The sequence below is a fragment of the Micropterus dolomieu genome, linkage group LG03 (genome assembly GCF_021292245.1).
Source record: "Micropterus dolomieu isolate WLL.071019.BEF.003 ecotype Adirondacks linkage group LG03, ASM2129224v1, whole genome shotgun sequence".
Lineage (NCBI taxonomy): Eukaryota > Metazoa > Chordata > Actinopteri > Centrarchiformes > Centrarchidae > Micropterus > Micropterus dolomieu.
Genome location: NC_060152.1, coordinates 12,764,630 through 12,778,207, shown reverse-complemented (window position 1 = coordinate 12,778,207; position 13,578 = coordinate 12,764,630). Strand labels below are relative to the sequence as shown.

Sequence of the window (13,578 nt, the reverse complement as noted above, 5' to 3'; positions counted from 1 at the left end):
ATCCAGCATACGTTTGATCCCCTAATTGATCATTCTGGCAATCTGTCTCTCTTTCTACATCTAACATTGAAACCACGTTCTCCTTCTTAATCTTCTATCTCTCCATTCCCTTTGAAGCAGCAGTAGATGTTTCATTTATTCCCCCCCTCCTCCCTGCACTCATCCATCTCATCTTCAGCCTCCCTTCTGCTATCGTCCCTGAGAGTCTCCTGATTTATCTGTTTGCTCTTCCCATCTAGGGTGCACTGGTTAGATAACAATGTTGTTGCTTGGATGTAAGCAAACTGGGGTCATATTTTGGCTGCTGAAGTTTCTTCAAAGAATTTGTCACAGTATCTTATCAAGGTATCTCAGACCTTTGCTTCATGCTTAATTTTCACCTAAGGAAGCTGCAGAAATGCTTCTGCATATATCACAAAATTAAAGGTGGCCTGATTTCTAATGTATATATGAGAATTAATTAAACATCACAGTGAGGCAAAGTAGGTTTTTACAAGACAAAAGTATAAAAATTTAAAGGTTGTCACAGTTTGTTCAAGTGGGGAACAGAAAAACAATGGGATTGAGCCCATATGCACACTCTGGGGCAGAGCAGGTGCAGTTTAATGATATTTAATGACAGAAAATGGAGGTACACAGGCTTACGCGAAGGTGAGGAAGGCAAGGGTCAAAACTAGAGAGTAGTCCATCACAAGCAAACAAATCCAGTGAGATAACAGGCAAAATCAAAACATCTGCAAAACAGACAAGGTGTACTGAAAAAAAAAAGTACAAATCCAAACACCACAAAAACCCTAGGGAAGGCTGGCGTGCTTGACACATGGATGAAGACGAACTGGCCATGACACAAAGGAAAACACAGCTTTAATACACAAGTAAGGGGAGGATAACTAGACACAGGTGAAACTAATCAGAGTGAGGCAGCCAATAAAAAAGTGAAAGGCGTGCTCGTACTAGGCAATCCTTACCGTGCCCGAGCACATTTAACCCCCAAAGTCCAGTTCGTTTTGCTAATGTGATCGCTCCGTATCGTGCCCGGACACAGTGTGCTGAACTGTGCTCGGACCCACTTGAAGAGGTGGGCTCAGGCATGGTTACATTGGACATGGGCACCGTACGCTTTTAGTGTGATCGCAAACGGTGTCCAAGCAGAGAAATTAAACGTGAACTCCATTGTGCTGTGCAAGAGAGAGCGTTTTTCTTCAGCGCATCTAGTCGTATCGTGACGACATAAGGGGGCTCGAAAACAAATCCATGAGTAAAAGAGTAGCTCCCCTGATGGATCGTGCGTAAATAGATTTCTATAGGCTACGTGTTTGTGCTTTGACGAATTACTATTCGTTAATCAGAAGGTTCATTTTCATGACAAAGACCCTCCCGATCCGCGGATACCTTCATATCACTAGAATCCACCTATTCAGGCACATCTTACTATCAAAATAATAGGCCTATTAAATAGCAGTGAAAGTAACTCAAGAGTGCGCAAAAGTAGTGTAACGCATTACAATTCAGAGACGGTAATATTGTAAAATAACTAACTACTCTCAAATGACAGGAACTAGTAATCTATAATGTATTATATTTTTGGAAGTAACTTGCCCAACACTGGTAGTAGCACACTGCCTAGTAGCAGCTAATGTAGCTTTGAACTGCTAGCCTCAAGCATAGATGAGAAGCTGACTGCAGAGGTCTGGTAACCTCACTTCTGTCAGATTTTTTTTCACTTTCAAACTCTTAGTCTTCAACCAACATTGCCTCAAGCAACTTCACTTGAGGCAATTTATCAGACTTCGTTTAGCTCCCTCTGGAGCCGCAAAAGGCTTCATACGGCTTTTTTTCAGATGCAGTAGTCCTCCCCAACACCTATATACACACTTTGATGTGTACGTTTGGTGGAGTTCCCCCTAAAATCATGTGATGTTGTGTTAAGTTAATGATCTAATGAGCAAACGTTGCCCATACTGAGTGCTGAGCTGAATCTGACGTCAAGCTCCTTCACACATTGCGTGAACTGGCAGTTGAAGTTATCGCTTCTGGCAAAAGTAGGCAAACCTTATGAAAGATGGAAACTCTCACTAACTTAAAAGCAAGTGTGGGCTCTGTTCTCCCTCCCTCTCTCTCTTTCTTTTCATTTTTTTTTCTCATCTCTATTCAGATCCTCACACTCTGGTGGTGTTTTTCACATAAATTGCTAGCACACACCGTGCCGCTCGCGGCTCAGTATATCACTAATAATTACTAATGGCTTCTGGCAAAGTAAGTGCTTTTGAAACCTTGTTGGAACATGGAAGGAAACTGTGTTCAACATCAAAGGTGACTTTGTTTTTTAATATGTTTTTGTATGATGAATTTGAACTGTAACGACATCCACATTGAGTGGGGCGGACCTGTCTGTCTTTCCTCCCAGTGTTTTGGAGGGGCACATTAGCATCAGCAAACTGTCGTGTGATATGCAATTTAGTTCTTCTTAAGGGGCCTTTTTCTGCACAGAGGGAGGAGGAGGACTGCCAGTCTGATAGAGGTATCAGTCGATGCCTGAGGCTTTTAAGAGTGATGAATTGTGTGTGTGTGTGTGTGTGTGTGTGTGTCTAAAGTTTCAGGCCCAGTTTTTGGATCCTAATTTGCTTTTGTGTTAGTTTATTTTTTTGTTGCAGCTCCTAAACATTAAACAGCTCAAAGACATCAGAAAACCTTCTGCTCAGCTGTCGGTTCATTAGAAATGAGAAGAAGGCATCTGTGAGAGGGCTGGGTTAGGCCAGACAGTTGTTCTCACTTTGACTCAAAATGCTGAGTCTCGCTGAGCTCATTCACGTTTGACCTGATCTTTGGTTTTTCTTTCAATAGCTGCTCACTGGATAATATAGTTGTCGCCCTCCTGCATGCAAAGAATTTTTTTTGTCCCGCGCTCGCTCTGTCACTCTTGAGTTTGTTTGATTACTGGAGGGACTTTTCCTCCACCACAGCATTCTTCTGCCTGTCCGTCTGTCTATTTGTATCTCTGTCTCTGGCTGTTTTCTCTCTGCCCATTGTGAGACTAGTACTGTGCTGTGACATGCCTCTCTTTTCTCCTTTCACCCCATCCTCCCCTCTGCTCCTCACTTGTTCTCTGACAAGTTGCAGTGAGACTGTGCAAATTAAATCCAGGGAATTGGGCTGCGGTTTGACATTCACGGCCTTGATGTCACACTAGAGCAAGAGATGCACATACACTCTGCTGCTACGCTGTCATATTAACATGCTAATGCTACCATATATCTGTAAGATTCTCATTATGACTTTTACACCCACTCTTCAACTAAGGTCAAACTCGGAACTAATCTTTCCTCACTGTAGCGGTGATGGTTAATTTTCATGCAGCCAGATAACTCGGGTTCACTTTTAGAAGACGAGAGAAAGGTCCCTTGTTAACTTACTTTCACTAGAACGTGAACATGACTTTAATTCCAGATGCATTATACAGAGCAAAAAGAGCTGAGAACAGTCTAACTACATGTACTGACATGTGTGAAATTTCAAGCCCTGAGAATTAAAACAGTGCTCCAGGTGCTGTCAGTCAAAACCACTTTCCCAGAAAAATGTATAATACATTCTCTTCAACTCTTTTGTATGCACAGAGAGAAGACTTCACTCTTTGATTCACACGATGCAGCTAATGAACAGCCGACTCAGTGTAGATTCCATTTATTGCCAGAGGTGCTAACTATGTCTTTGTTTGGCGGGATCTTTTTGGTGTTGTGCTCACTGTTCTTTTTTATATTTCAGCTCTCAGAACATGTTTTATTTTAGTTTGCTCCTAGTTGTTGTGCATATGGTAGAGGCAAACCTCCTCCTTCTGTGCTGTGTGTTATTACCGTTTGTGTATCTGGTCAGGCGTATTTCCTTTTGATTGCATCTGCAGATACCATAATGTTGGAGCACAACGATACAGCTATAATTTAAAAAGTGATCCAGACTAAATATTGTGTTTCGTTTTGAGGGCCTGTTCTGGGTCTACCTCGTTGTGGCTTTTTGAATTGTAACTTGTAGCACTTTATTTATGTGATTATTGACCGACGACAAACCTTGTCTATTATATATTATTTTGATGTGATTTAAACTGGTCCCTATGTGTGTTTTTTAGCACCTACCATAATGTTTCTTGACCAACTGAACCTAAAAAAAAAGAAACCAAAAGAAAATGTGTTTCTGGCTACCTTGCACTACAAAGGAACAGTGCTTTGTTCCTACGCTTACAAATAGGTTTGTGTGGCTGATGTTGATGAGGGAATTCTTCATTTGCCAGACCAACCAATGGTAATAAGTCACCATTTTTCTTTGTCCGCCATGCAGATCCTGAGAAATGCTGCATTTGGTATGGGCCGAGGGGCCAAGTGGACCTATTTAGTATAAAGTAGACAGCGAAAAGGGAAAAGAGGGAAGTTTCACTCTTCAATTATGATTGATTGATTTACCTGTTTTTGCACTATCCTGGAGCCTCGGCTCACGGCTCTCTCTGTGCTAAACTGATGCCAGTATTAGCTTGTGAATTAGATTTCTTATGAGCTACGTTGTTGCACAGCTGCTTTATGATACTGCCCTGCTGTGTCTGTGCCACCAGGAAGGTGTGTTTTGAATTGGGTATTTTTTTGGGTCAAAGCTGAGTTGACTTAATGAGTCATGCGATGTTCAACACAACTAAACTATTCCTGGAAACACATGTCGCCTTTTACAATCCCCTTACCACGCTTTTTTTCAGTGTTTCATCATGATTCACCACCTCATTTAGTCACATGCTACACTTTCTCCTTGCCTCTTTGCTGTTGTTTAATTTGTTTTTCTGACTCGGCCACTGTCGCTGTCTTCTCCTTCAACTCTCATTACCCTGTTTTAAGTGACTCATCTGTTCTTCCCTCCTGCTTCCACCACCTCTGGTAAAATCAGATTCCACAGTTGTGACTGGCACTTCCTTGTATGGATGAATATTGTGACAAACGGCCGTACAATTTGCCAATGTATGACCAACACTATGACTAATAGCCATAACACCACTTACCCATAGCTTCCTGACACATCATGGATCATCCATAGATGTTAGTGTAGGTAATTATAACAAGTGCACTGACTAATCAGTTGTAAGAGCAAATAGTTAGTTGCCATCCTCACTGACTGTTGTAGTTGTGTTATTTCTTGCTGAGAGTGAAGGAAATATAACTAGCTTCAACTTCTGCCTACCCTTGGAGTGTGTCTTCATTACAAAAAGGGAAACAGTGGCCCTGCAGGGAACAGCACTTCACTCACACCATTCCAGAGTCTCACAGAAACAAGTCTGTTTTCAGGAAAGCATCAAATGACCTTGTTTCTGTGGCTGGCACAGTCTCACCCTTCAAAGTCTTGTGAAGAGTGAAGATTAATTTGTGCTTCCTTCTCTCCCAGATTCAAGGTAGTGATGTGTGTATGACCTCACCAGCTTCCTCACATACTGACGGTAATTCAAAACAAAGAGCTCACTGCTTTGTGTCTCCCACCGGCTATTAGTCATGTCTAACTAAGGCAGAGTGTTACACTATCTGGCTTTGATTGGAGTCTTCACACGGAGAGTTCTGTGTATGGACAAGAACAACTTCACAGTAAAGAAGCACAACTTAAATATTTTAGCGTATTAACTACAAATGGTATCCTATATATCACGGCTGACACAATACATTGTAGATATAGTTAGTACCGTTTGTGTAACAGTTGGTTTAAACGTGGTGATAGTTATTGTAGAACTTGCTTATACTGTAATAGGTAATGCGTCATAGTAAACATGGGGTAACAGTAGCCGATTGCAGATGAGAGCAGGGTATGTTTTAACAAGACTATACAGCCATTCTAGAGGCTCTGTCAGCCTGTACAGTACTTAAAGGTGGAGTAGGCCTAAGTGATTCTGGAGAAACAACATGACAAATACTAATGTAATAGAGCTAGCGATGACACAGCAATGTCTCTTAACATAAGCTAAGTTGTGGGTTAGCAAACTGTTGCTACATTTGCTGCTGCGAAGCTGCAGAAAAGACGTGGTCCCAGAGCCAGCACAACAGCTCCAGACAGCAATACTTACAACTCTCTTGCTACTACAGCTAACATCACAACAACAGCATGTCTTGGCAAACTAGAAAGTAAGCTGAATGTCTGTGGGCAAGTCATTTAACATTACCTGACATACAAATCATGGCTGGAACAGCTGAAATAGTATTGTGTGGTTGAGTGCAGTCCAATTTGTTTCCCATTTACAGAGCCATGGCTGTGTACAAACACCAGATTTTTTTCAGCGGATACTCAGAAAGGATAGCTAGAGGTCTGCGAGGAGGTATTTGCCGAATTTCACAAAAACACGTATTGGATTAGAATTGCTTGCCCCACCTTTAAGCCAGTGGTTCTCAAACTGTTTCTGTCATGCCCCACTTCAGAAGCCAAAATCTTTTTTATTTCCCTGGAGGAAAGGTCAGGGGATCAACAAAATCATTAGGTTATATTTTCTGGGAATATGTTTGTACAAAATTGTGTGCCTACCCTTCTAGTAGATGTTGTGATATTTCACTAGATATGTGAAAATCTTTACCTTCTACCTTAGTAAGTGGATCACCAAAGTCGGTATATTTCATCCTCTGGGGACAATGAATGTCTGCACAAAATTTCATGGCAGTCCATCTAATAGTTGTTTAGATATCTCAGTCTGGGTGAGGGGTGACCTGACCTACTGACACTGCCAACCCTTCCAAAAAGCTCCCTTGCTGCTGAGAATCATGGCATTTGTTGTTCTAAAATCAAAATGGAATAATAACCAATCATTGTGAAAAGCATATTTGCAAGTTTCTGGCTTTAGAAATATTTCCGCTCAGCAGCTCTGTTGAGTCTCAAATGTTGATTATGTGACTGTACCAAAAAATGTGGACTAAATATTGACTGTGATTGATTACCTCTGTTAGGTTTCAAGTCTCTGGAAGTTTATACTGTACTACTGACACAGACTGAAACTAATGGCGTCTGGAGTGTAGGAAAGTTATGATATACTTTGGAAAATCCTCAGCAGTGATGTAAAGCATACACAATTTGCAGTTAATGGGCTGAAACATGCAAAACTGAATAATTCTTTAGGTCGTCACTGACATTTAGACTGGCTTTATAATACTGGAAAAAAGAAAGAATAATGTACGTGAACATGTGGTTTTCAAAACAAGGGTCTCTCTAGAAAAGACTCTAACCAGAGCCTAGGCAGTCTTGCCAGTTTTCACTGAAGCAATCTAATTATAGAAACTCTGGCAAACAATCTTTAATGATGCAATGGTTGCTAAATAAAAAAAGTTCTCGACTCTGTCTCTCTCTTGTCAGTTGTGTTTTGTTGTGCGGAACAGAAACAGCAGCTGTTCATAAGTATTCATTAGTGCTGCTCATGGATTAGCCGAGACAAAATGTGAGAGTGTAGATTGGGCTCCACACTGTGCTGCCTCCTCCAGAACACAGCGGGCCCTTCTCCCTCTCTCTGAGCACTAACCACAGCTGTTCAACACCACTTGACTTTTCCAGCAACAATGTTCTCGGATGGCTGTGGCCACTTTTGTGCCTGTTCACCAAAACATTTGTCTGACCGGTTTTGTTCTCTTGGCTGTAATCTCTTTGTCCCTCTGTGCTGTGTTTGATAAAAGTTTGTTCTCCTGTTTCCCCCACATTGACAAAACAGTGATGAGACACCATCGAGGAGAATGTTTGTTGACACCGGTTGTTACGGTGATTGCCTCGGATTTGTGGCCCCAGTCATCGGATTTTCAGCTCTGATTTTGCAAAACGCAGCTTTGTGCAGTAAGCCCCATAGCTCAGCATTTTGTCATCTGGCGTACACATACTTACTCATTTGGACAACTTTGGTGTTTTTCTGAAGAGAAAACTTCTCTTTCTTTCTCTCCATTTTTTCCCCCACTTGGAACACATGCACCATGTATTGGTTGCGTGGTGTCTCCCATTCTGGACAGCTGCACTGGCTGGCTATCCCTGAGATCTCCTCTATGCCCACATACGCGCCCCACGCCCCCATGCATACACACACACCGCAAGGCCATAAGTCACCCTCTCTACATCACCTCCCCCCTCCTAAATACACACATGTACCCATGTCATTGCTGCACTTGTTCCATCGTCTCCGCCCTGAGCTAACTCTACTCTACTATTCACTTTGTTTCCATACATTCCCCCTCCCTCGACGACCCCCCTTCCCTCCAATTTTCTGTCACTACAGCTGTGTGTCAGCTGTTGGCCTGTCCCGGTCTAGTCAGAGATGAAGCCGAAACACAGAGGGTCTACAGGGAAGACAGCCTGGCCTCTCTGTCTCTCCCAGCTGTCACTCCCACTTCAGACTTCCACTTATCGTGAGGTTTCTTTCCTCCCTCTTGCTTCACCACTGGAAGTCTTCCTCAGACATGTTCAAAAGTAAAATATCCACAAGGGATAGAGCAATGAAATGTGCTTATGTTTTTTAGTATGATTCACATATTCGTTTGGTAAATTCTTATACTGGTGTTGTCAAATAAAAAGCACAAACTTTTTTTTAGGAAGAAAACATTAAGTCCTATGTCATTTTGAAAATACTGCAGATCTACAGTCCAGACTGATTTAGAGAGATGTGACTTTCTTCATTCATTCATTTTGGAAGCTGCAGTTTGTTTCGCTGAACTGTATTGCTTTATATTGAGTTGAGGTGTTCCTAATATTTTGTCCTATTTTTCACCTCTCTGTATATCACATTCACAATTCAACATCACCACAGACTACGCCCTCCAAAACGATAATTTAGTTCAAACAACAACTGAACATTAGGACCTTCATGAAGGTAGGATTTACTGCAAAGTTTGTTTTAGGTAGTTGTGCCTTAAAAAACTGGCAACTGATGCCTGTGTTTCGGTAAGTTTTAAGCTTTCAAGGATCTTTAAAGTCACTCATCAACAAATGCAAGCCATTTAGCAAGTAATTTACGTTGTACTACTAGCGGTGACCACATCTATGTCCCCATTACTCAAAATACATCTGTCCTTCTGTTCTCTCGCACTCATTGGCTTTCATTTCTTCAATCTTCCAGCTTCATCTGTTTATTTATTCCAAACAAGCATCTCCAACCGTGTGCTCCTAATAGGCTCTGTCCTATTAAGGGAAAGTAGGTTTGAAATCAGTAATTTGGAGAAAATATTGGCAGTTGAAATACAGACGGAACAGAATTCTCTGGGAGTAAATGGGGCCGGCTAATTTTACCATCCTCAATTATCAAGCTGTTTGTACCCTTTCTAAAGGCAGCAAAGTATTATTGTATCATGACATTCTGCTGCCAGAGAGAAAAACAAATTAGTGTGTGAAAGTGGCCTTTGTTGTATGGCTTTGTGGTTGCTCCTCTGGGGCCCATTGCTGAGCTGTGCATGCAAAACATTGAGAAACAAATGACTGTGAGACATGCTATGTGCTTTGGACTAAGAGTACTTGATTGAGAGAGTTGAGTTATTGATGGAGGAGGTGAGCCTGTGAGCTCAGCAGCCCCAGGCTAGAGCTGTATGGGTGCGTGTGTAATGTATATGTGGGCGTGAAAATAAAATCATTTGCGGTTTGGTGGTTGGTGCAGTTTCAACAAGCACAGACAAGAATCCTGAAACTGATGTACAACTAAATATATATTTTTCTGTGACAGGTATGCCTGTGGTCATCAGTGTGTCTCCGGACAGGTAACCAGGTGTGTTGCTGCTGTCATGGCCTTGCCAACCCTGCGGCTGTTTCCTGTCACTGTGGTCACAGTCCTGGTGGTGCTCGTGTCGTCATCAGAGGACCATGACTGGCACTTTAACCCAGGTAGGATGTCAAATACACACATGCAACAAAATAAAACATCGAAATTCGTGATGGATGAATTGTTCCTCCAATAGTTTTTACTCTTGTTTTACCCAAAAACTGCCACATTTTGAAACCGCTTGACAGTTGGCACATTTTGAGATTGTTTTTTATTCCCAAAAACTCAGACATGATTGCATTTTCAAGCCACTTATCTTATACTTCCTCTCTTGTCCTCTCCTCCATGGGCGCAGCAATCGTCTCTCCTGCTGCCCTGACATTCTCCTCACATTCTCCAATGAGTAAGGCTCATTCTCCGTCCGCTATCAACAGGCTATCCTGTGTCCTCTCCCTGTCTGCCAGCCAGTCGTGTGTAATAGGAGAATGAGATAGCTGCCCCCACTCGGCTCGTCAAGACCGCTAATGCACAGGCAGCTCATGAAAGTGTCAGTCAAAATGTCGGGGAAGGGAGCACATGAGGGGCTAGTCAATAAGCGACTACCAGGTGTAATCAGAGGAGGCTGTTGGCAGTGCGATCAACCTGGCTGCAGCAGCTACCCTGAATGAAATTATGGCTATGAGTGCTGATTATTCTTTTAATTATATGGTGATTATCATTCTGCGAGAGAAAAGGCAGCAAACTTGGCGTTCCCATGCCATTTTATCTAGCTTCACCAGCAGATAGAATTTTTTGTTTTTTAGTGAACTGGCTCAACAACTACTGGATAGATTGCCTTGAAATGTTGTTGACATCCATGTCCCCTTCAGGATGAATTGTAATACATTTGTTGACCCATTAACGTTTTGTCTAGCTCCACCATCAGGTCAACAATTCAGTTTGTCTGTGGTATTAAACAATACAGATCCTGTCTGCATCAAATGAATCTAGGATTTGTAGCAAGATTGATAGGGATAGCTTGGAAGTGTGTGAGCTGAAAGGTTTAGTGCGTGGGCTTAAGTTATATGAAAAATGACAAAAAGAGAAGGTGAAAGCAGAGGACACAGAGAGATGGAGGGAGACAAAGAGAGGTGAGAAGATTTCAGATGGCGGGGTGTTGACTGGCGATGTGTGACGATGATGATGTAATGAAATGGGCACCTGTCTGCAGGGCGTGGATGAACTGTGTGTGCCTGCTGCACCCGTTGGGGTTTTGGGGGTTTGTCATCCAGCCCAACATTCCCGTCCGCTGACTCAATGACAGAAACTGAGTTAGATGCCCACCCCACCCCCTCCTTTTTCTGTAACCCTCAGTCTCCCCTCCATATCACTGTCATTACCCCATTACACTTTATCACTACCCAAACCCTCCCTCAACCTCTCACCCCCCTCTGCCATCTTCCCCTCATGACTAACTTCAGAGAGGATAGCTAGGTCGTTGGGTAATCCCTGCCTGGGTCCACACTATCTGGATAATTTGATAATGCTGCCGCTGGAGCAGAGTCAGCGCCGATATCTGAGACCTGTCTGTGTTCTTTCACTAGCCCTTCGTCTCTTTCTCTCTTTTGTTCTCTTCCTGCAAATCCCCAAGCAGTGGTAACCAGAACAGGGGCTATGCTGGATCGCTGGAGCCCTGAGGAGGTGACTTTGTGTGGGAGGAAGAGCTATCCGGACAGACAAAAGACAAAAAGAAGAAGGAAAAGAAATAGGTGTAATCTCAGAGAAGGCAGGTCACAGCGTCTCACAGGGGGCCGCTGATTACACTATATCTTCATTTAAAGATGCAGATGAATAGTAATGATTGTCTTTGATGTAGTCACTTTTGACAGGACCAAGGGGACTTGCAGGAATAAGTGTTGCAAAACACTTCCATTACATTTTACACAAACCCATTAGTACAGACGCCACCCCAAGAGATTCTGTAACAATTTACTGTGGAGTATTTTTTTTCTCCCTCCTCTCAGTGTCTCTGTGAGTTATGAAGCATGACGTCCGGAAGTTTTCCCAGAGATGACATAACAACATTATGCTCCATGACCAATGATGGCTGCTGACACTCTAATGGAAATATTAAGTTTCCCCTGGACATGTGCTCTGTAAGGATGAGAGTATTGGTCATGTCTCTCTTTCTCTCTCTCTCATCTCTGTCTTTCCTTCAATCTTTCCCTCACAGCTCAGTGTCGTTACGCCCTGGGGATGGAGGATGGAACCATCCCAGACTCTGACATTACTGCCTCCAGCGCCTGGTCAGACTCCACTGAGGCCAAACATGGAAGGTAGGAAATGTCTGAGTGTGTGCGCAGGGTATAACGTTACTTACAACGTTACTCCCACCACAGTAATCAGATGGCTTTTCCTGTACTTACACTTTGTGTGGTTACAGTCTAAAAACTTTAATGCTGCTTAATGAGGAACTTAACACCATGCTGAAATACAGTTTTCACTGCCTCTGATTGCACCCAGCATTACTGATGGGTGTGGTAAGAAGTCTGCTGTGTTGCACCTGTAACCCCACCAAACAGTCATTGTGTACTGACAGACCCTGCAGTACATTTCAACATCACTGCAGCAAAGAGAAGGTCAACCACTAAAGTTCAGCAAAAACTGAATATTTTTAGCTGGTGATAACTTGCTTGTTTTGTTTTGTTATAATTGATATTTGGACATTGGCAGTATAGCTTACATTTTTGCTGACCATTTTTGTTTTGCATAGATTTCAGAAATTTGTAATTAAAGTGCATTACTATGCAATGACAATGTGACATTAACATAAACTAATTCTGTTCACTGTGATTACCTAACAGTGATTGAAGTAAGTTTCAAGTGTGTACTAATGATGTTCATACTACTGTATATAGAAATGAAAGGAAACCTATGGACTCAATTAGCTGACGCTTTTATCCAAAGCGACTTACAATGGCTATATATGTCAGAGGCTGCAGGCCTCTGATCTAAAATATAGCATCATGATTTGTAAAATGATTAGCTGTGATGTAAAGTGTGTGTTAATCACACGGATATAGCCCTTTAATTATGGCTTGAACTATTTTAAATACATTTTGATGAAGCTTCTCATAAAGTAAATAGTAAATATTAAGTGTTATGAAATAGTAATTTAGTCTGATCATCAGACTACTATCTATTATATTATCAGCTATTATCAGTGTTGACATTAAAACTGTAAGGGTCATGATGTCATATTGACCATTTCATGTGACTAGTAACTGAGTAACTTTTAGTAGGACTTAAGAGTTTACTTAGTGTTTTTTCAACAGAACTACTATTCAACTTTGACTTACTGTACTTCAATGCAAGTGATCTAATTCTACTTGAGTAAAATTTAAGTAAAGTAACAGTACTTCTAGTCCAGGAACACTTGCACATGTCACTGTGATTGTCTGCATGCCTTTTTTTCAGGATGTTGGCACCACGCTGAAGTAATTTGTCGGCGGTCTATTAGATTATGCTAGAAGATGATAGTGTTTGTCTTTGTAAAACACACTTGGTAATTATATTACCACCTTGTCTGTCTGGCAGCAAGGTCAGATTTATGAGAGACAAGCTAGGCCTGCAACATGCTACAGCCATGTGTAAGAGCATTCGTCTTCATTGGTCTGTTGGTCTTTGGGCCTTGGCTGCCTGTCTAACCATGTGGAAATGATTATTATCCCTTGCTCTTTTTAAGAGACATCTGGGAGAGAAAGAGAGAAAACCGAGAGAGAGAGAGCAGCGGACATTAAAAAAACAAGAAAATATGTGAAAGGTGGATCACTGCGTTGGTGTGCTGAAAGCCGGAGAGAAATTAATTTGAAAGCAGG

The 13,578-nt window shown here is 42.0% G+C and overlaps 1 protein-coding gene across 7 annotated transcripts in view; it reads left to right on the top strand.

The window, feature by feature from the left end:
- Positions 1-13,578, top strand: part of ddr1 (discoidin domain receptor tyrosine kinase 1) — a 43,095-nt gene that overhangs the window by 7,640 nt on the left and 21,877 nt on the right. For all 7 annotated transcript variants that reach the window (XM_046044118.1, XM_046044119.1, XM_046044117.1 and 4 more), the window contains 2 exons: positions 9,686-9,843; positions 11,934-12,036. In XM_046044118.1, coding sequence (XP_045900074.1) covers positions 9,686-9,843; positions 11,934-12,036 — 261 coding nt within the window. The remainder of the gene's footprint in view (positions 1-9,685; positions 9,844-11,933; positions 12,037-13,578) is intronic.